A 23,775-nucleotide genomic window follows, 5' to 3' on the forward strand; every position below is an offset into this window, starting at 1 on the left:
ATGATTCAGAAATCAGTGGCTGGGTGCGCAAATTGCTCATCCTTATTGACGACTTGTATTAACCACTCAGTAATGTTGACCATATTCATTTACTTGATTTTTACTCGGTGAACTGCTCGTTTCTTTGGGCATTGGGCAGGTGACTTTCTTAGCCCCTCCAACTACCTTCCACCCTGCTCGCCTCCCCTGCCATGGCCCTCATCTCTGCTACAGGGCTTGGTGATTTGACCGTCTACCACTGGAAATGGCATAGAGTCACGAGACTGTATGACGAGCTCCTGGAGCAAACCTGCTCATTATTCATGCATCCACATAACATGAAAGATTAACCCCCGGCTTCTCTTCTCCAATTCTCCTAAACCCCCGCACCGTCTCCTGCCTTCACAGCTTCAGCCGCAAGTTAATGAGTTCTTTGTCATGAAGATGCAACCACCCTTTGACCTTCCTCATTCTGAAGAAGGGTCTTGACCTAAGACGTCACCCATTCCTTCTCTCCAGAGATGCTGCCTGCCCTGCTGAATTACTCCAGCATTTTTTGACTGCCTTTGATCTTCCTTTGCTGCTTTCCATCCTTTTCCTGAATTTCCAGCCTTTTCCAGTTTCTCTCTAATCCCTGACATCATCTTGTTCATGAAACCCACTTCCTGTTCCCTCCATCATATAGCTGACCATATGGTGGCGTCCCTGGCATGCCTCCATGTTAGCTCCTATGGTAAACAATTTCCATTCCTCTGATGACGTGCCCTTCAAATCAGGCTTGTTGGTTTTGTCTGAGGCCACAGCACCACTGAGTGGTGGCTACAAGAACAGCAGCAGCTTCATACACAAGGATTCAAATATGTTGGGCATGCAAGTAATCCTGACTAGAATGGGTGTCAAGGGTTATGGGGAGAAGGCAGGAAAATGTGATTAGGGGGCAGAGATCAGCCATGATTGAATGGCGGAGTAGACTCGATGGGTGAATGGCCTAATTCTACTATAACTTGTGAACTTGTATTTCATAAATGAATCCTTGGTAACCTTACAAATAATAGAATAGTAGTCATACAACAGAGCAACAGGCCCTTTGGCCCATCTTGCCCATGCCGACCATCGTATCCATCTATACTAATCCCATTTACCTGCTCCTGCTCTGTAGGTATCTAAGCCTTGTTGATTGAAGCGCTCTTCTAGACACAATGTTGGGACAGTCTCCCTCTCCACCCCCCTCTCAGGCAGCACATTCCAAACAGCTTCTGGGCTAAACATTTCTCCTTTATATCCCCCCTAAACCTCTTGCATCTTACCTTAAACCTCTGCACTCAGGTTACAGACATTTTTGTTACGGGGAGACGTTTACTATTGTCTACCCTATCTATGCTCCTCATAATTTAGTCCGCTAAGTTTCCTCACCGGTCAATCTGGCCAACCCAGAGCGTTTGTAGAAATAATACAACAAAGTGATTAGTGCATGCAAATTTGACCTTTGATAAACCTCGCTCTGTCACATGCCACAATATAAGGAAGTCCTCTTTATTTATCAAATAACCTTTTCCCAGTTGTGAATTCTCAGTCTTTGTATTTTAGGAATTGACTTGTTATTGCAGAACCACGGAATAGGAAGGAAGGAACTTGCCTGCTCCTGTACTTTTGCTCTACAATATTCTAAAGCAATGCATCAAGATCGTTCCACTGCAGTTACCTTGTCCCCACTGTTACATTGTTTTAACCGGGGGGTCAGATTTTGTAAGACTCATTGTTCTATTTAGTTGGAAGCAAAACAATTACATCTTCTAAGAGTGACTGAGTGATATCCTCTGTGTGTCCAAGCAGAACAGACAGAGAGAGATGGAGAAAGAGAGACAGACAGAGAGATAGACAGAGAGATAGACATAGAGAGATACAGAGAGAGAGAGACAGAGAGAGAGAGAGAGAGAGAGAGAGAGAGAGAGAGAGAGACAGAGAGAGAGAGAGAGAGAGAGAGAGAGAGAGAGAGAGAGAGACAGAGAGAGAGAGACAGAGAGACAGACAGAGAGAGGCACAGAGATAGAGATAGAGAGACAGACCGAGACAGACAGAGAGATAGAGAGACAGAGCAAGACGTGCACAGAGAGACATAGATCTCCCAATGTACATTTGCCAGTGTAATCTGCCAATCACAGGAATAACTCCACAGAGCTGAAGTTTGAGTCGGCTCCATTTCATCTCTCTTTTATTGTTGCAAAAATCCATATTGGAAACCTCACACTCCATCTACTGTCCCACACAGCTGTAGGTTGGCACAGTGCCACAGAGAGTGGAGCTGCTGCCTCATATTCCCCGAGACTGAGCATCAATTCTGACCTTTAGTGCTGTCTGGGTGGAGTTTGCATGTTCTCCCTGTGGCTGCATTGATTTCTCCCGGTTGCTCCAGTTTCCTCCCACATATCAAAAACATACGGGTTTGTAGGCTAATTTATCAGTATAAAAGTGTCCCTTGTGTGAAGGCGAGTGGTAGAATCGTGGAGGGGGGGTGGGGTGGGGGGATTGCTGGGAATACGAGGAGAACACATTGCTGTTGAATAAGTGTGAAAGTGGGTACTTGATGGCCAGTGTGCACTTGGAGCGGTGACAGGACTATTTCTGTGCTGTATCTCTTGATGACCCTATCTCTATTCCTACACATTTATCATTCAATGTCAACCAACACCTCCTTTGTGCAAAATACTGCTCATTAAACAGCACACAGAGAGGCTTGGTCTGATCTTAACTGCTATTTGTCACCTGGTCTCAGCCTAAGAGAGATATTCCCTTTGCTCTACCTTAACTTTCAATACTACCTAGACAAACGCATGCTCTCCCTCTCTTTCCCTCATTTCTAAAACCCTGTTGGGTGGCACGATGGCGCAGTGGTAGAGTTGCTGCCTTACAGCGCTTGAGACCCGGATTTGATCCCGTCTACGGGTGCTATCCGCACAGAGTTTGTACGATTTCCGCGTGACTTTTCTCCAAGATCTTCGGTTTCCTCCCACACGTCAAAGACGTACAGGTTTGTAGGTTAATTGGCCTGGGTTTGTATACTTGGTTTAAGTGTAAATTGTCCCTAGTGTGTGTAGGCTTGTGTTAATGTGCAGTGATCATTGGTCGGTGCGGACTCGGTGGGCCGAAGGGCCTGTTTCCACACTGTATCTCTAAACTAAAAAACTAAACTAAAATCAAACTGTTAACTATTTTTCTCTCCAAATGCCTGATCTACTGAGTACTTCCGGCATTTTCTGCTTCCAGATTTCCAGCTAGTGTCGTTCCTCAAATTTTTATAGGTCAGATTATTAGGATATCCACTCAGCACTCTTTGTAGGAACATGTGCTGTGCGATAGGCTCTACATTATAACATCCTTACCTCCTGCATTGGTTCTTTCCTTGCACGTTTCTTGCATGTCTTCCAGTAGGAGTTCTGGCCTGAGAGTGTAAGATTAAAGTGTTAATCAGGAATTTAACTTTGATCAAATAAAGCCAATGTTCTGCCTTTTTTTAATGCAAAATAAACCCAAACAGTATAGGTATTGGCTTATTATTATGAAGATAGACACAAAAAGCTGGAGTAACTCAGCGGGACAGGCAGCATCTCTGGAGAGAAGGAATGGGTAACGTTTCAGGTCGAGACCCTTCTTCAGACTGAAAGTCACCAGGAAAGGGAAATTAGAGAAATAGAAGATGATATAAAGAGATAAAGAACAATGAATGAACGATATGCAAAAAAGTAACGATGATAAAGGAAACAGGCCATCGTTAGCTGTTTGTTGGGTGAGAAATGAGAAGCTGGTGCGTTTTGAGTGGGATTGGGATAGAGCAGAAGGAATGCCGGGTTTACTTGAAGTTAGAGAAATCAATATTCATGTTATTATCATGTGTAGTGGGGTACAGTGAAGAACTGTGTTTACTTGGTATCTAGTCAAAACATACTGTACATGAGTGCAATCAAACCATACACATGGCCAACAGGTAATGCAAAGACAGAAATACCAGAGTGCAGAATATAGTGTTAGAGTATTATAGCTTAGAGTATTACAGTTAATTAGAAAAAAGTGCAAGGTCCATAAGTAGGGTGGAAGATCGCAACTACACATTAGTTTATGGAACGATCATTCGGTAGACTCATAACAGTGGGGAAGAAGGTATTCCTGAATCTAGAGAAAATGGAATGACCACATCATAAAAGGTCCTTGATTATGTTGGCTGCTTTCATGAGGTGGAATCGATGGTGCCAAGGCTGATTTGTGGGACGTATTGGGCTACATTGACAACTCTGCAATTTCTTATGGTCTTGGGCGGGCCGACCTGGTTCTAAACCAAGATGTGATGTATCTGAACAGGATGCTTTCTACAGTTCATCTGTAGACCATGCTAAGAGATTTTGGAGACATGATGAGCATCCTTAAACCTCTGTCCCATTTAGGAGACCTAAACAGCAACCTCTGGTGACCTTGCCCGCCACCCAAAAAAAAAAATCAAGGTCGAGGTGACCTGCAACCTCCTACCACCTCCCACGCATATGTTGAAAACCTTCCTCGACTATGAGGAAAACCGGCTTCGACTAGACTGGCGACTAAAAAAATATAGATTTTTAAAACGCCCACCTATTTTAGGCCGGTTTTAATCATGATGAAAAAATAGCAGCAACCTAGATGAAGCCTCGACCACGCGGAAACCACTTTCGACCATTAGCGAGAGTGACCAAAACCTCCGGTGACCTTATGGAAACCTTGGGTGGTGGGCAAGGTCACCAGAGGTTGCTGTTTCGGTCTCCTAAGTGGGACAGGGGCTTAAGTCTTTTCTGGAAATAGAAGCAGTGGTGTGTTTTATTGGCTGTAGCTCCAGTGTGTTTTTGGTTGTTGGTCTTATTTACGCCTTGGAACTTGAAGATTTTGACCGTCACCATTTTATCACCATTGGCACTGTTTGGAGCATGTACTTTGATTCCTGAAGTTGATAACTGGGTCTTTCATCTTGCTGACACTGAGACAGAGATTATCATCTTGACACCATGTTACTAAGCTCTCTATCTCCATCCTGTACCAGTTTCCATCATCATTCGAGATGGTGTCATCTGCAAACTTGTAAAGGGAGTTAGAACAGAATTTGGTCGCTGTCGTGAATGTATAAGGAGGACAATAAGGGGCTAAGAATACATTCTTGTGGGGCACCAGGGTTGAGAATGATCTCAAATATGTGCTAAAGTTACAAATAACACCAAGTCTGAAATTATCAAGCATATTGTAAGCAAACAATAGACAATGAGGAGTAGGCCATTCGGCCCATTGAGCCATTCAATATGATCACGGCTGATCATCCACAATCAGTTCCCCGTTCCTGCCTTCTCGCCATATCCCCTGACTCCGCTATCCTTAAGAGCTCCACCTTATTCTGTCTTGAAAGCATCAGAGAATTGGCCTCCACTGCCTTCTGAGGCAGAGAATTCCACAGATTCACAACTCTCTGGGTGAAAAAGTATTTCCTCATCTCCGTTCCAAATGGCCTGCCCCTAATTGTTGACACCTTCACGTTAGCGAGTGTAACCATGAATTGTATGCATTAGGTGGAGTTAAAGACACAGACTGGTGGGCTCAAAGTGGACTTGTTTGAACTTTGCCACATTGCTGGTCCTTTGTAGAATAAATATCCGCAGATAAACACTTTTGGCCATAGACCCACCAGGCGCTTTCTTCGACAACACATTGCCGCAGCCAGGTTTCAATATTTAATTCACCACACTTTACTTTGACCACACTCCCATTCTCTCTCTCGTGGGAGTGCTGACTTGTAGGGTGAGCACAATTGGGCAACCAGGGAAGGGGACGATGCTGGCTGGGGCAATCACTGGGGGTTGCCTGTCAGCTTGTGGTGTCCGATGGGATCTGACCTGGTTCTGCTCATGCCTTCCCTTTCCACCGGACTCGTGGCCTGATGGAGATTCCGGCCTTGCCAAAGTCTCCAGCTTCCTCTCTATCTCCCATTCCCACTGCTCGCATCCTCCCTGCATTCTGTGTGCTTTGATTTTCCAGTTTTACTCATCCCATCTCCTATCACATGCACAGCCAATGTTTGGATTTCTTTACGAACCCCCTCCATCTTTGCCTCGACATGCACATCACAATGCGCTCGTACAAGTCATTGTCTCGTTCCATTGAAGGAAAATGTCTTGAAACATTGATTATCCTCCACATCTCTCCTGGACAGTGGGAGAATCTAGAACCAGAGGCCCTAGCCTTAGAATGAAAGGAAGTTCTTATAGGAAGGAGCTGAGGAGAAATTTATTTAGTCAGAGGGTGGTGAATCTGTGGAATTCTTTGTCACAGAAGGCTGCAGTGGCATAGTCAGTGGATATTTTTAAGGCAGAGATAGATAGATTCTTGATTAGTATAGGTGTATGAGATGGAGAGAAGGCAGGAGAATAGGGTTAGGAGGGAGAGATAGATCAGCCATGATTGAATGGCGGAGTAGACTTGATGGGCTGAATTCTATTCCTTATGACCTTATAACATGTATCAATGTTTGCTTCCCTCTAGTATTTTTGTGCATCACTCAGGCACTCCCTGGAGTGAGTGAATTGGTTAGATGATGTGGATTGGGGCTGGAATTTTTGTTGTCTCCTGACCCGCTCAAAGGCCTTTAACATTAGTTAAGTCGAAGATTCCTTACCTTTTAATGATAAACTGAATGTTCTCGCTCGCTTCCAAAATCTTCTGGAGTTTTGAAAGTCCAAACCAATTGGGGGTTCGGAGTGGGATACCGTCTGGCATCCCGTCCACAAACAGGTCTTGGGGATGGGAGCGGAATTTCAAATAGGGAACTTTGACTGGGTCGGAGAATCCCATTGCTTCACCTGAAACAGATAACAGTTTGAGGAGAAAGGTAACAATAAATGCCGAGAGATCGGAGGAAACACTTGCGTTTGTCGCGGGCGCGGCTCACAGGGTTTATGTGGTTCATGAGGGTTTCTTTACCTGGAACATGTTGAATACACTCAAAGGTCTTTATCTATCTGTTATTGGCTGCGTGTTCCATATTAGGAGTATTCCATCTGAGTTTAGAAGAATGAGGGGGGGACCTCATTGAAAAATACGGAATAGTAAAAGGCTTGGATAGAGTGGATGTGGAGGGATGGTTCCTCTAGTGGGAGAGTCTAGGACTAAAGGTCATAGCTTCAGAATTAAAGGATGTTCTTTTAGGAAGGCGATGAGGAGAAATTTATTTAGTCAGAGGGTGGTGAATCTGTGGAATTCTTTGCCACAGAAGGCTGTGGAGGCCGTCAGTGGATATTTTTAAGGCAGAGATAGATAGATTCTTGGTTAGTGCAGGTCAATGGTTATGGGGAGAAGGCAGGAGAATGGGGAGAGATAGGAGGGAGAGATAGATCAGCCATGTTTGAATGGCGGAGGTGACTTGGTGGGCCCAATGGCCTAATTCTACTCTTATTCCTTATGACCTCATTCCGCTTGGGTAGCTTATAACCCAATGGTATGAACATTGAATTTAGGTTGGAAAGTAGAAGGCTTCTCATTATTTAACACTCCCCAATAATCACCCTGCTACATCCCACCCTCCTGCACCCAGCAAGAAACAACTTAGATTGGTGTTGTACCTCTAATGGAAAGAAAATGTTTCAGGATTCTCTAAAAGCCATCATCAAACAAAATAAATGACCACATTCGACACAGAGCCACGGCAAGTGACAGGAAACCATGGAGGGATTTGAAAATGGGCACAAGGAGTGAAAGACTTGGCACAGTCAATTCAGGGTAGTAGAAATTTGAATGAGCACAAGTTTATACAGGGTAGTAGCTGGGAGGCAACCTAGATGGACTGATATAGTTGTTTTGGGATTTCATGACATGGTTCCACCAACCAGTGATTTGCGACATAGTCGAATAAAGGCGATGGTGGTCGAAAGGGGTGGATTGTATAATGAAGTAGACTTGTGGACCAAATCCTGGGATGAGAAATGTGACCATGTGTCTTGTGCTGGCAACCAGAAACAACTTCAGTCTTCCCGATAGCTGTAGGAGGTTTCAGCCCTACCCTGCACTGGATGTTGGCTGAAGAGCCAGTCAAACAATAGGACAGTTGTGGGATGCAGGGCTGAGAACTCTCCGTGTATTTATGGGTCGATGCTCGGAATTTAAGGCCCCCCAAAGGATGGAACCACTGGAGACACCAGAGGAAGGAATGGCAAGAGAAGCCATAGCAAGTACAAGTACAGTAAAACTCTCCTAATCCAGCAGACTTGGGACTTTGGTGGTGCAGACTGGCCAATTATCTGGACTGTTGTATGTAATTCTCATTAATACCGTGACACATTTTTAATTCATTTTTATTCAGTTACACATTACTATAATATGTTTTCCAGTGGGCCCTGGTGAACGAAAAGGGATTGGAAGAACAGAGGCGTTGATGAGTTTCAAAGACATGGCGTATCAGTAGAGCTACGATGGCGTAGCGGTAGACCTTCCGCCTTACAGCGCCAGAGACCCAGGTTTGATCCTGACTACAGGTGCTTGTCTGTACGTAGTTTTTATGTTCTCCCCATGACCTGCTTGGATTTTTCTCCGAGATGTTCGGTTTCTCCCACACTCCAAAGACATACAGATTTGTAGGTTAATTGGCTTGGAGTAAATGCCAATATTGTAGTTAGTGTGTGTAGGGTAGTGTTAATATGCAGGGATCACTGTTCGGCGTGGACTCAGTGGGGGTAAGGGCCGTTTCCACACTGTCTCTAAACTAAAATTAAACTAAAGTGCAGGGGCACAAGCTCCAGTAAATTTTGAGAGATTTATCAGTGGTTGGATAGTGGAATTTCAGCATTTTACTGCAGTTCTCTGGCTAACATTTGATGAGTAAGAGCAGAAACAACATGGAGGTTGACATGATTATTGATTCAAAGGCTGCCAACAACTCAAGCAGGGAGAGATAATAAACCTCAGTCTAGGATATAGTAATTTGTGAGTCTGGTAAAGATCATTTTAGTGTTGTTGCAGACATGGGCGGAAATCCCGGGGGGGACAGAGGATATGCGTCCCTCCCATTTTTTGAGAGGTGGGGGACAATCCCCCCATCATTTGTAATCCGGATTTTGAAATTCGGTGAAGAAAATCTATTAAAACTCTGCTTTCCACGAGACAGTTAGGTGTCACTGTTAAACGCTTGTTAAATGTCTCTATTAACATCGTATTAACACAATGTGTCACCAATTGTATTTTGACCTTCAAGTATTATTGAAGGTTTTCATGGAGAATTACTCAAAGCCATCTGATGTGGGTACAATTACCATTTGAACTAATTGGATGTATTTGTGGATGGGAAAGATTTAAACGGGTATCGGATTTAAATGGGTCAGGCCATTAAGGGCTCCAGTCGAACAGGTTTTCTGGCTGGCTTGCAGGTAAGTCCTTCATTCATGGCCACTCACATTATTTAGTATTTTTTTCCCATCTCTCTCCCCCCCACTCTCTCCCCACTCCAAGGTTGGTTCTTCTGTTTGCCTTTATTTGCTTCAGTTTTATTTGTTTAAGTGTTATTTATCACATTGTAGCTTTTGAAAGATTCAAGTGGGTATCAGACGCTTTCTAAGGGCTGAATCAGCCCGTTCACATGGTCTTTCATCGCCTGGCGTGGCTTAAAATCAAACTGCCGCGTCAAGGCAATGGAGGCTCCCAATGTTGAAGACCCCGCCGGCCAATTTTAAGCCACGCCGGACGATGAAAGGTCCCTCAAATGGGCCGATTCAAGCCCCACATTCGGGGCGAATGAAGCTGCTGTTGCTGGGGTTCGGAGTTGATCACCAACCAGGTCAGCTCCCAATGTTACCGTCCACAGGGCCCACGGCCAAAGCCTCCAAAGCCTCTCGCGTGGCCACCAAGAAATTGTGCCCTCCCCCTAAATTGTGTCCCTCCCATGTTTTGATAGTGATTTCCGCCCCCTGGTTGCAGGGTTAGAAACCAGATTACAGGTTTCATACGTACTGTAGAACAGAGCAGAAAATAGATCTGTAGGTTGATGACACGTTCACAGGCCTTGGATAAATAAAGGAGGTTGAAGACATTGTGGGAAGTTGGAGCACGGAACAAATGTCTCTCTCTCTCTCTCTGATGTCCTCCCCTCCCTCCACATGAATTCCAATCACAGCTCGATTTAGTGTCAAACGAGCACCATCTCATTACTGCATTTCATTACAGTGATGAAATTATCTTCGAGGAACATTCTGAATGCTTCTTTACAGATCCACCAGCTCGTGACATCAAAATGTTTCATTGCAACATCAGTATCTTTACGCCCAGTGACTTAATAGAAGGTTACAATTATGTCCTCATCTTTCATTCCTGTAATATTGATATTACCAGTCAACTTGATTTCAGATTTCAGTCGAACAGAAGCACAATGAGACAGGTTGGGGCGAGATGGTTGTTGCCAAGCGATGTGTGATAGTGGGGTCTCAAACTCCCAAAACAGGTCTGTGTGACGAATATATTCTAGCCAATTAACAATTATTAACTCACCGTATTTTCTGTTGAAGAGGTTCTCCACCTGTTTTCTCAGTCGTACAACGTTTTGATTCCAATCGTCTAGGAGGAAACCGTACCAGAAATTGAATCATGTTATGACTGATAGGCATCATAAGACAATATAGAAAGATCCCTACTGTATTACTCCTCGGTCAATATCAAGGATCCCAATGAATTATTTTGAAAATGAAAAAAGCTTCCAATTAACCAAACAGATATTTCAACTCAAACAACATCAATAAACAGTAGATAGACACAAAAATCTGGAATAACTCAGCGTGAAAGGCAGCATCTCTAGACAGAAGGAATGGGTGACGTTTCGGGTCGAGACCCTTCTTCAGACTGGTTAGGGATAAGGGAAACGAGAGATATAGGCGATTATGTAGAGAGATAAGGAACAATGAATGAAAGATATGCAAAAAAGTAACAATGATAAAGGAAACAGGCCATTGTTAGCTGTTTGTTAGGTGAAAATGAGAAGCTAGTGCGACTTGGGTAGGGAAGGGTTAGAGAGAGAGAGAGGGAATGCTGGGGCTATCTGCAGTTAGAGAAATCCATATTCATACCACTGGGCTGTAAGCTGCCCAAGTGGTAAACAATGAACAGTGCCTCATTAGTGTTTGTGGATCTTGCTATAAATATATTTCAAGCTCAGGACTTAGAATGCATTAGCTTTAAACACTTTGGTCGTTTTGAGATCATGAAAGACACAATATTAAAAAAAACAAGTATCTTTTTCTTTCAAGAACATGGAAGAGTACACCACAGGAACGGGACCTTGTCCACAATACACGTGCCAAACATGATACCAAGTTAAACTAATCCTTTCTGCGTGCACATGCTCCATATCCCTCCATTCCCTGCTTTTTGGCCTCAACGTCAGTTTCCCCCCATTTTTCATCCCAAAACATCACCTATTCCTTTTCTCCAGAGATGCTGCCTGAACCGCTGAGTTACTCCTGCATTTTGTGTCTACCCCAGCAAATCCACTCTATCTACATGTTGCCACTTTCAGGGAACTATGGACATGGACCCCAAGATCCTTCTGTACATCAATGCTGTTAAGAGTCTTGACATCAATAGTAAATTTTCCCCTTACATTTCACTTCTCAAAGTGCAACACCTCATTGTTGCTCAGATTAAACTTCATCTGCTATTTCTCCGCCTGTATATGTAACTGATCTATATTATTTGATAGCTTTTTCTCACATGTCGGCAACTCTACCAATTTTGGTTCATCTGTAAACTCAATAACCAACCCATCTACACTTACATCCAAATTGTTTATTGATCTCATACAACATCACTGGGCACAGACCTCCACTTTGAACATCCTTCCTCCACACCTATTAGATCTTCTTTCTGATGTTGCTCATTTAACACTTTTGATAGATTCCATCCCCTAATCCCTATCAACAATTCTTCCTCGCATCTATCAGCTGATCCCTTCCCACAATCGGGGTCAGTGGAATCCCCCACAGAAAAGTTGACCCACAACACTTTCACTTCATTACTGACATCACTTGGTATATTCGATTCCCCAAAACCTTCCAATACTCTCTTGTCCCAAAGTCTTTCAATAGGTTAGTCATCCAATGCTTTTATTATGCTTAGGATGGAACTGCAGGTGCTAGTTTACACCAAAGATAGACACAAAATGCTGTAGCAACTCAGCGGAACAGGCAGCATCTCTGGATAGAAGGAATGGGTGATGCTTTCGGTCGAGTCTGAAGAAGGGTCTCGACCCAAAATGTCACCCATTCCTTCTCTCCGGAGATGCTGCCTGTTCCGCTGAGTTACTCCAGCATTTTGTGCCTATCTTTTATTATAAGCTCTGTGCCGAACTTTCCAAATAGAAACACATGGTTACTATTCTTGTGCAATTATTTTTGTATCATTGATGTTAAACCACTGACCTTCCACCACCATATGTTGTTCGTTGTGGTTAGAAACATTGTCTTGCATGGCATCTAGGGAGGAGGGAATTGAATACACTGTTTTACTTAGTTTGTAGTAGTTTGCTGCATATATTAAGACCATTCTATAGCAAAGCAGTAACCATTCACACTGACATGATCTATGTGCTCATGTACAAGTGCACAGGACTCACACATGGAATGTGGTAACAGTGGGGTGATGTGTGTGGGGAACTGATATCTACTCACTCAGACTTCCTCTATGGCTTCCTGTTTCTCCGAAAAAGCACAACTGCCTGATATGTCCAGCAATAAAACAAGCCAGTGGCCAAATATATTTCTACCCCACTTTGCAGCATCTCGCACAGTGCTGATTCACTGTAGTGCTCTTTGCTGTTCTGGCTACATGGGGTGGGCGGAGGGGGATAGCGCTCGTGGGTGCGGCCTGTATACACGGTGAGCATGGACCACTGCTGGGAACGGCAGCATCCGCTCCCTGTGTGGACACTATGGTCTCCCCATCACCTCCTGCTTCATATGATGGAAGCTGGTGTGTTATCTCACTCAGTCAGCGTGCGTGGGGGGTGGGAGACTGCAACCTTCACGTGGTCCGCCCTGTTTCGACGAATGCAATCAACCCGGCGTGCACAATCAAATAAGATCAAATAGAACAAGTTGTCCTACAACTTTAGGCTGTGCACGCCATACGCAAGAAGAAGAAGAAGTGTGTGTGGGTTTCCATGGCCTGGAGACCTCACTGTGGTGTCAAGTCCATAGGTGCCAAGGGTGGTCACCAGTAATCAGGAAGGAACAGAGTTGGATTGGGATTGCAGATCATAAATCATGAAGAATTCTGCTGCATATTAAAAAAAAGGCTGGGTACCAGAGGGTGATTCCACCAGGAGGTCGGGCTCATCGCAGCTTGATCTATCAGATAGGTTCTCACTGAGATCATCCAAAGATGTATTTGGATCTGTCAGAAGGAGAAAGTGGGTTACTTAGTGAATAATAAATACCCTTTCCGAAGAGTGAGCAAAATGTTTGAACAATTTTTCACCTTTGGTAAGACACAAGAACAGAAATGACCAACCCGAGCAATGTTCACTCCTGGTATTTCATACAGTACAGTAAAAGGTCCAGGGCACAAACTAAGTTTCACATCCACTCAGTGGCTGTTCCACTAGCCCTGATCCAGGAGACACTGGCAAACACTCGGCCACTTTCTAACGCTTTCTCAGCTGACAGGCAAAGAAGTTCGACATTTCAGCAAAGTTGGACCCAATCCACATTCACAGGTTATTTTGGAGTAGAATTAGGCCATTTGGCCCATCGAGTCTACTCCACCATTTAATCATGGCTGATCTCTGTCACCTAGTCCCATTTTCCTGCCTTCTCCTATAACTCTTGACACCCATTCTAATCAAGAACTTGTCTATCACTGCCTTAAAAATATCCACTGACTTGGCCTCCACAATCCTCAGTGACAATGAGTTCCACAGATTAACTACCCTCTGACTAAAGAGGTTCCTCCTCACCTCCTTTATAAAAGAGTGCCCATTGCTGTTATTTCCCCACTATCACAAGGTACTACCTCTTGTGTTTCTGGATAAACATGGAGATTTGTCTTTAATGCCAGCAGCCCTTATGTCTATGCTCTGTCACTTCCAGTGGCCACCCTAGTTCCAGTAGCTTCTGTTCGCAGAGGTAGTCATAGGCGGTTTCCTGAACTAATCAATCATTGTACTTTAAGGTGCTTTCCAAGGGTGATGAAAGCGAGTTTGCAGAGTGGTTTCAAACAACTAGTCAAAAGTCTTTTCTACAATCAATTCTGATTGACTGCTCCATGCACCCAAAACTTTCCTGAAAGAAGATAAATCTTGTTCAACTTCAACTGGAATCTCGGTTGACTGCAGGAAATAGGCAGGGCTGCTTGATCGCCCACTTTTTCTCAGAACCAACAATCTTTCACAGGAGAGCTTTCCCTCTTTGCACTTGGACCTCTGGTGACAGTCATGGCTCAGTTAAGGGCTGTCCCACCAGCATGCGACTGGATGCGTCTAGCGCGACCTAACGTGGTCACTTGAGCCGTACGGCCTCGCGGGGCCGGTCCCACTTCGATCGCCGGAGGCGTATGGAGCTGTGCGGGGCTGGTCCTGACATCGCGCGGGGCTCTGAAAAACTGACACTGTCCAAAACGTCCGCGTGACAACGGCCTGTCGGCCCGCAGCCGCATTGAGGCCATATGCAGCGTCTTGACGCCATATGCAGCGTCTTGACGCCGTATGCCTAGCGCGTGGCATTGCGCGATGACGTCACCGCCTGGCGTACCGTTGCGTGATGACGTAACTGCCCGACGCCGTTTGACGTCCAAATTTAGTCGGCCCGCCTCTTGCCCAGCTGGTTGGTGAGTATGATGTCGGGACCAGCTCCGCACAACTCCAGACGGCTCCGCGGTTGGAAGTGGGACCAGCCCCGCGAGGCCGTACGCCTCAAGCCACCACGTTTGGTCGCGCTAGACGCATACAATCGCGCGCTGGTGGGACAGGCCCTTTAGTGTGTCACAGGTCACGCACTGAAATTCCAGTACAGTCACCCGAGCATAAAAACCTAGGCTAACACTGCCGATGATGGAGCACCACCAAGATGGAACTTGTGGGACAACTTTGAAGAAAAGTAACAGAATTATCCTTCATGTCTTGGTCAAAAGTTAACCTCCAATCAACACCAGAAGAATAGATTATCTGGCCATTATCTCTACAGTTTGTGGGATCTTGCTGTGTGTAAATCGGTTGCCATGTCTCCGACATTGAGCGGCACTATGATGCAGCTGGTAGAGCCACTGCCTCACAGCACCAGAGAACCGGGTTCAATCGTGACCTCGGGTGTTGTCAGTGTGGAGTTTGCATGTTCTCCCTGTGGTCATGTGGGTTTGTGATTAATTGGCCTCAGTAAATTGTCCGTTCCCTCTTTCTCACGTGCTTTTCTAACCCGCCGTTAATACGTCTGCCATTAATTCATCCACCACATCACTCAAGAGAAATGATGCCAACATTTTCAGCCACTCTCCATCAACTTGACATTGTGTACAATATCTGGGCATGACATTCTAAATGCAACTGTAATTCGCTGATCCTTAACTTTCCACTTTTCCACATTTGGGGGGTGCGTTTGGCTTGTCCATTTCGGAGCACCTTTGGACTTTTGTGGGCCTCTCACTAGCCAATGGATTTGAGAGAAGGGGAGAGAGAAGGGAGGACAAGAAACAAGACTAGAAAAGGTGCTGATGGCAACCGTTAAAGGCGCTAGGTACAGAAACTACTATGTTTAATGAGAGCACTGTTGAAGTTAGAATGTGCTCCGTCGTTTTACAAAACGATCTCAAAAATTATTCTGGTGCAAGTACAAAAATCATTGTTAATTCACCATCTGCAAACTACACATTAATTCATATCCAATGAACCCAACATTTTTTTTTTACCTTGAACAGTAATTTGAATAATTTCTGGATCCTCTGGCTCAGTTTTCACCTTTTTCAAAATCGACAGATCAAGGGAAGTGCCTGCAAACGTAGAGAGAGAAATGGACAGAGGGAGAAGTCTTTTGAGATGAATTGGCACTCTACACAATCTCTGTGGCTTGGTCTCACAGACTGAGAACAGGCTTCATGTTAAAGAGCCAGACCATTGGGCAGTACACAACACTATCCTCTACCGTGAGGTATCACAGGGTTAGACCTCCCTCTCATTGTTTGACCCCAGCTGCCTGGGAGAGAGACAATAAACCAAGAGGGGGAGAAGAAGGAGTTTGAGGATTTAATAGCCTACTGCTTAAATGTCTGCTATTTACCTGGAGTCGCAATGGATTATCATTGTGGACCCTTTAAATATGATCTGGAATGTCATTTCTCTTGAGCCACAGAAACAGGCCCTTCGGCCCAACTAGCCTATCATAAAAAATGTCAGTGACGTTACTGTATCCGATTCTCTCTGTTCACTGTTAACAAAGAGGATAATGCACCTGAAGTTACGAGTTAGCCATTTGCAGAAATACATACCAACTGTAACAGTGGCTGAAATCACTAGAAGCATTATTTATTAAGAGAGCTTAAAACAATAAAAAAAAGTGTTTGCACAATCTTCTCAGTTTAAATAGATTTATGAAATAGGGTTTGGTGAGTGTTCTCTTCAACTGCTTACACCAGGACACCCCCAGGTAACGTTGAGCAAGGAAATTATCTGTGGGGAAACTGGGAGAATTTTGTCGGATGTAAGCCTAGCATTACAAGGTGCAGGACAGAACGCCACAGGAGATCCTTCTTCCCTGTGGCTATCAAACTTTACAACTCCTCCCCCTTCTGTCGTGGGGTAGACTGAGACTGACTCCCCTCCCCTCCCCCTACCCCCCTCCCCAATCTTTGCACATCCCCCAATCCTTTCCACTCATCACTTTAATTTCATGTTTCATGTATTTTGTGTTTTTATGACTGTTGGCAGATCAATTTTCCTCCTGGGATAAATAAAGTTCTATCGCATTGTACCATAATAACACATCCAAGTGCTTTCCAAACCTCAGACCACTTAATACACATTCATAAAATAACAATGTACTCTGGAATACAACAACTAGAGGCAGAGAACCTCTGCAAATAAATAGACAGGTTGGACATGCGATTTTCAAAGGAACTCAAAGTAATTCAGAAATCAATCAGTGCCTCACCTGTTTCGCTTTCTTTCATCATCATAGACCTGATAAGAGAAGAGCACATTTCAAAATGTAGTATTTTAAAGTGTCAACTAGAACAAAGATTTAAGTCTACTTCTTATTTCCTCTTCACGGACCTAATGGTATTTTTTCCCCACCATTTTTGTAATAATTCTTGCAAAGTATTTTACATTTCCTCATGTGCTTCTGCCATTTACAGTATCTGAACGAGGCCAGGGCACTAACCCAGAGAGTAATCTGATTAGGACCATGCATAAATTGAGCACTATCTTTGAAATGTTAGCAATACTTTTGCTTTGTTATTGGCTTGCCGCACTGCAAGTTATTTCTAATGGTTTATTCATGTGTTAATTATAATTAGGTGGAAGACATCGACTGGTAACTCTGACCTTTCCTTTTGCAATGGACCTGGCTCCAGAAGAGAACAAGCTGTCCTCGAGGGCCCAAGATATGGAATGGATCTGCCTGCACTAAGGCTGATGATTTCAGTTTCCTGTTCAGTTATTGCAATTGCCCAGATTGGACTGCTTGCACAATTTTATAAAGAACCTTGTAAAGATTTCAAATACATGTTATTCAGATGTTTCTAAGATTAAACTACAGGGAACCCAACTTGATCTTGAAGGAGAGATATCATAAGATTAATTTATAACCCAGAAGTTTGGTGAATTTTAAGGAATGGGAGGTTTATCGCAATAATTTAAATGATTTATAAGATCCTGATGAAGGTTGGAACAGATTTTAAAAGATAGCTTTGCATTTCACTGGTGACAGCAATGCATTACTCTAAGACAAGCTCAGTGCTTTCTATGTGTAGGAAGGAACTGCAGATGCTGGTTTAAACCGAAGATAGACACAAAACACTGGAGTAACTCAGCGGGATAGGCAGCATCTCTGGAGGTAAGGAATGGGTGATGTTTTGGACTGAAGTCTGAAGAAGGTCTTGACTTGAAGCATCACCCTTTCCTTCTCTCCAAAGATGCTGCCTGTCCCGCGGAGTTACTCCAGCTTTTTGTGTCTATCTTCAATGCTTTCTATGCTTGGTTTGAAATGTAGCTCTGGTGACAGCTATATAAGATATAAATGCAAACCTTTCCTTTTAATTGTTGCTGACATTAATGGCTGATGAAGCTATTTCCTACCGGCAGATGTGGTTATTGGAGTTCATGTCTAATGCCATGGATCTTTGGGAATCTTCATCCAAAGGGGAGTGGCCATCCTGCTTGGAACCTTCCCGTATGTATTTTGTCCCTACAACAAAAATAAGGGTTATTCACAATGGCTTCCTTCCTAAGAGGTGCTTGAAATTGAGGCCGACAATTGCTCAAGAGAATCAAAAAATGTAAACAGGAGTGCAGGGTGCTAACTGGAAGAAAGCAAAATGAACATTAAAAAGATGCATTTATTTCTCTCTCACTCTCTCTGACACATAATCCTTCCCAATGGACCATAGAGCTGCAAATGTTTTACTTTGCCACATATTCCCCATCAGAATGCCTCTCTCGTTATAAATCTGGTAAAATGCTGAGGGGTATTTCGGTTACTTTGCAAACTGTAGTGAAAGTCCACAGATGAAACACAGCTTTTTGTCCTCAGTGTCTACCTGTGACCGCTACCTCAATCACTGTGCAGGGAATTATTACGCAAGCCCACAATAGAGTCCAAATCTTTGATCTTCACCTGAAGAATGAACATTTACATGTGTGGGCTGTTTGGATCTGCTTGTTATAATCCTTTCTAAAAAATAAGACATACAAGAGAGTTCTGCTTGTATTATAATCGCATGAACCTGTGCATTCTCAGAAACAAGGAGGGCGGAGCAGAATGGCAAAAAGATTTTATGGAATTCAATTTTTAATCTATTAGTTTCTGTATTTAAAGTCACTTGTTTGGGATTCTTCTACAAATTAAAGCCCCTACTTTATTTTAACACAACTTTAAATGTTATACTTTAAATGTTAAAGCCTTGTAAGACCACGCATCAGCCTTCTCTTTCCCAAAGAAGACGAATGAAGTCTCCTTCGTGGTGGTTGTACCCTCTTGCTTCTGCAATACCCCCAAATCTTTGTTCTAATAAGATAAACAGAGATTGTCAACTTTTCATTCTAGCCTTATTAGCTTCTTTTCTGGCCTTGTTAACCTTTATTGCTATTTTTGAAAGATTTATGCATTTGCAGGTTATTAAAACTACAATGTTCCAGGTAGCTTGCTGCCTCATTTGTCCCAAAATGCTCCTGTACATGAAATGAGAGTGAAATTCAATTACAAATTACATTTTTATTATATCTTGTTGTTTGTTGCAGTTCCTCTAGACAGAACCACACTGCTACAGACTCAAGCATGCAAGCACCTTGGCTGTTCAGCCACATAGGATGTACAAGGGTCGGTTCTGCAGTAGGCCACAAGTCAAGAACGTGTTTGGGTTTTGGAGACGTCTGACCTTCAAAAGAACTGTACTGCCATTTAGCTTAACCAAAAGGTCACTTGACTGCTTAACTTCAAGAGCAATTATTTAGCAGAAACTTAACTGGCAACATTAACTCTAACATGGTAGTCTCATCAAATTCAGCGAGCTATAGTGACTGCTGAGAGAGGGATTAATGCATTGCTACGGGGACTCACTGACCGAGTGGATTTAAACAACATGTTTCGGGATCTGAACGGACTCCTCAGTCCCCACCAGGTTCTGCCGGATTTTACTTGTAGGTGACAATGTTGTTCATTATAACTCTCCAGCTTACCTGTCAGAACTCGTTCATCAAACATCCTGCACGTAAATGGAAACAAAAGATAAAGTGAGTTTCTGTAAAAGATGCAAGCATTTCAACCACACAAATCTTCAGCTGCAGTGAATAAAACAGTACTGATGTCTGCTGATAACTCATCAGCCACAAAACACAAGCGGCACGCATACCCCCATCCACATTAACGGGACGGAGGTGGAACGTGTTTCTAGCTTCAGGTTCCTGGGAGTCAACATCTCCGATGACCTCTCTTGGACCCACAATACCTCTACTCTGATCAAGAAGGCTCATCAGCATCTCTTCTTCCTGAGGAGACTGAAGAAGGTCCATCTGTCTCCTCAGATCCTGGTGAACTTCTACCGCTGCACCATCGAGAGCATCCTTACCAACTGCATCACAGCATGGTATGGCAACTGCTCTGTCTCCGACCAGAAGGCATTGCAGAGGGTGGTGAAAATTGCCCAACGCATCACCGGTTCCACGCTCCCCTCCATTGAGTCTGTCCAAAGCAAGCGCTGTCTGCGGAGGGCGCTCAGCATCGCCAAGGACTGCTCTCACCCCAACCATGGAGTGTTTACCCTCCTACCATCCGGGAGGCGCTACAGGTCTCTCCGTTGCCGAACCAGCAGGTCGAGGAACAGCTTCTTTCCGGCAGCTGTCACTCTACTCAACAACGTACCTCGGTGACTGCCAATCACCATCCCCCCCCCGGACACTTATTATTTTTTTAATTCAAATCGTTTGCTATGTCGCTCTTCAAGGGAGATGCTAAATGCATTTCGTTGTCTCTGTACTGTACACCGACAATGACAATTAAATTGAATCTGAATCTGAATCTGAATCTGACAAGGTGGAAAGGAGAGGGCGAGGGAGAACTGGCCACTGTCCGAGGCTTTGGTGTCAGCTTCATGGATCCTCAGCTTACCCCTCCTGCAGTCATCAATCAGCTTGCTAATGTTGAGAACAAGATTTTCTTTCTGGCACTATTCAATCAGATTATCAAACTCCTTTTCGTACTCTCACTCACTGTTAACTGTTTTTTTTAGTTGAGTTTAGTTTAGAGATAAAGCGTCCTTCCGGCCCTTCAGCCCACCGAGTCTGTGCCGACCAGCGATCATCCTGTACACTAGCACTATCCTCTAGCACTATCCTACACAGTAGGGATAATTTACCAAAGCTAACCAACTTACAAACCTGTACGTCTTTGGAGTGTGGGAGGAAACCGGAGCTCCCATAGAAAACTCACACGGTCACAGGGAGAACGTACAAACTCCCTACAGACAGCACCGTTAGTCAGGATCAAACCCGGGTCTCTGGCGCAGTAAGGCACCAACTCCACCACTGCGCTGCCATGTTATTTGTTCAACAACTGTGGGGTTACTACAGATTTAAAGATGGCATTGGAGTTGTGTCTGGCTACTCAGTTGAGGTTGGAAAGAGGGTAGAGCAGGGGACTGAGCGCACAGAGTTGAGGTGCTCCTGTGCTGATGGTAATCGAGTCAGATGGGTTTGTTGCCAATTCGTGCCAATGAGCAAGTCGAGGACCCAATTGCATAGGAATGATCAGAGACCCAGTTCCCCGAGTATAAGTGTAGAGGGAAAGATAGTGTTGAACACTGAGCTGTAATCGATGAACAGCCAGTATTTTTGTTGTCCAAGTAGTCCTGTGCGGAGTGGAGTGGCAGAAAAGTTATACCCGTTGTTGATCTTTGTGGCAGTAGGTGAATTGTTGTGGGCCCAGGACGTTATTAGTGCAGGAGTTGATATGCGTCATAACCAACCTCCCATAGCATTTAATCGCAATGGAAGTGGATTGAGATTTGTCACCTTGCTCTTCTTGGGCTCTGGTATTATGGACGTCCTTTTCACGCAGGTTGGGACCTCGGACCGTAATAATTTAAGGTTGAAGATGTCTGCACAATCTTCAGTTGGCCCACGCAGGTTATAAGGAGTCACCAGGTACTCGATCAATATCAGGCACTTTTCAAAAGTTCACCCTCATGAATATCTTCTGACAATGACCTCCATGACTGAGATCACAGCGACATCGGGGTCTGTGAGGGTCCCAAGAAAGTTACTGTGCAATACCCTCCAATGTGCCCTGTTTCTTTATTGGATATGCAACAGTGAAATCTAAAGTCTCTTAGAGTAGTTATTGCTCTCTCATTCCTTCCTAAAATCCATGTTTGGAAAATCATGCTCAAATATTACAACAACTCCCTTCTGCTGCTGTTCTCTGATCGAGCTATGGTTTGATATTTGTCTCATTAACACTTAGTACCGGAAAAAAGTTCTGAACCATTCTTGGTCCAATGTATTGAATCGCTGTGAATTATCCTAATGTTGACCTCTTACAGGGCATCGCATTCAGGTCAGAGAGGGAAATTCAAATCAGGTGGCATATGTTTTTGTTACACACAGAGAGTGGTGGGTGTCTGGGCACACTCTCTGGGTTGGTGGTGACTTTTAAGAGGCTTTTAAATAGGCACAGAGATAAATTGGGAATGAAAGGATGTGGATCGCCTGCAGGCAGCGAAGATTAGCTTATCTTGACATCATGTTCGGCACAGACATTGTGTACGGCTGGCACTGCTCTATGTTCTATAATGTGAAAGCACATCAGGGGAAAATGATGATAATGGTCTAACTAAATGATAAAAGTGACAAAAAAAATGTTAAAAATATGATAGTACTTCAAATGTCTTGAGCTTGATTTGTATTCGGTGAGAAGCATCGCCTACTGCATGAAAATGAACAGAGGTTAACATTTCAAACATCCACATCCATAACAAACCAGCTGTACAGATTTGTCTATTCACAGAGTCCAATGAGCCAAATTGACAATTTGATGGGAACTGTGTGAACACAGAAGAAATTCAAATTCCAAAGAGATGTTGACTCCTACACCACCTTACCTCTTAATAACAAAGCAAACTTTATGTCTTGATTCCAGGATCCGTTTCAATTTGGGAACTCCATAGGTACAAGGTCGTTTGAAGGGAATTCCTTCTGGAATCCCAATTATTTCCACTGCATCTGGGTCGCATGCAATCTTCCTGTATGGAACAGGAACCATATGATCCAAGCCTAAGGCCTCAGCTACAAAAGAACACAGACAACAGTAGTTTAAAACACATTAACATTCCCAGTTATCTGTGGGGCACATTAGCAACTTTACGTTAAACGACAGCAAAGAATCAAGTTTATTCACCATTCATGATGTCCCATCCTTCCTTATTTAATTCTCAGAAAATAACCCTTCTCCCCTATATGCTTATCCTCTTCTACATATCCACTTTGTGTGGACACATGTTCCACATTCTCACCACTCCCTTGATAAAAAAATCTCTTCTGAATTTCTCCGATGATTGTTTAGTGGCCACTTTGCATAAATCCTCTCGCTTTTCATTTTCAGACCACATCATTGTTCAACTTCATCTATTCGGTTCAGTTTTTAACATGCAGCGCATGGCTTATCCAAAAGATAAACTAACTTAGGATCAGTCCAGCTGCAGTACAAGTGTTATTGGAGCTGACATGGAAAAAATGTTTCAAACTGCAGTAATATCACCTGGACAGAAGGGCCCAAAGTGACTGGAGGTCTCAGGCCCTTTAAGAAGCCATCTTGAACAAGGATGCCCAACTTTCAATGAAAATGGCACCAATTTCTGTGCCAATGCTTTCAGTTTGCTTGGGTTGCAAGCCCTAAAAGTTCAGACTAACCACGACAGTAGCTGGATGCAGTGACTCACCGTATCTGCTGTTGAAGAGGATCTGCACACACTCCCTCAGAATATTGATGTCTTCTGTTTCTTTTATGTACAAGTTCCATTTTGCTGTAAAATAGGATCAGAGATATTCTAAGATACTTTCCC

General features: G+C 43.9%; 1 protein-coding gene across 7 annotated transcripts in view; it reads right to left on the minus strand.

The window, feature by feature from the left end:
* Nucleotides 1-23,775, minus strand: part of gtf2ird1 (GTF2I repeat domain containing 1) — a 121,488-nt gene that overhangs the window by 38,299 nt on the left and 59,414 nt on the right. For all 7 annotated transcript variants that reach the window (XM_055657928.1, XM_055657923.1, XM_055657929.1 and 4 more), the window contains 11 exons: nucleotides 23,653-23,736; nucleotides 22,816-22,999; nucleotides 19,898-19,923; nucleotides 18,299-18,407; nucleotides 17,151-17,179; nucleotides 15,913-15,993; nucleotides 13,318-13,407; nucleotides 12,435-12,488; nucleotides 10,513-10,578; nucleotides 6,659-6,842; nucleotides 3,360-3,418 (listed from right to left, as the gene is read on the minus strand). In XM_055657928.1, the coding sequence (XP_055513903.1) occupies nucleotides 3,360-3,418; nucleotides 6,659-6,842; nucleotides 10,513-10,578; nucleotides 12,435-12,488; nucleotides 13,318-13,407; nucleotides 15,913-15,993; nucleotides 17,151-17,179; nucleotides 18,299-18,407; nucleotides 19,898-19,923; nucleotides 22,816-22,999; nucleotides 23,653-23,736 (966 nt within the window). The remainder of the gene's footprint in view (nucleotides 1-3,359; nucleotides 3,419-6,658; nucleotides 6,843-10,512; nucleotides 10,579-12,434; nucleotides 12,489-13,317; nucleotides 13,408-15,912; nucleotides 15,994-17,150; nucleotides 17,180-18,298; nucleotides 18,408-19,897; nucleotides 19,924-22,815; nucleotides 23,000-23,652; nucleotides 23,737-23,775) is intronic.

Source organism: Leucoraja erinacea, chromosome 28 (genome assembly GCF_028641065.1).
Source record: "Leucoraja erinacea ecotype New England chromosome 28, Leri_hhj_1, whole genome shotgun sequence".
NCBI lineage: Eukaryota > Metazoa > Chordata > Chondrichthyes > Rajiformes > Rajidae > Leucoraja > Leucoraja erinaceus.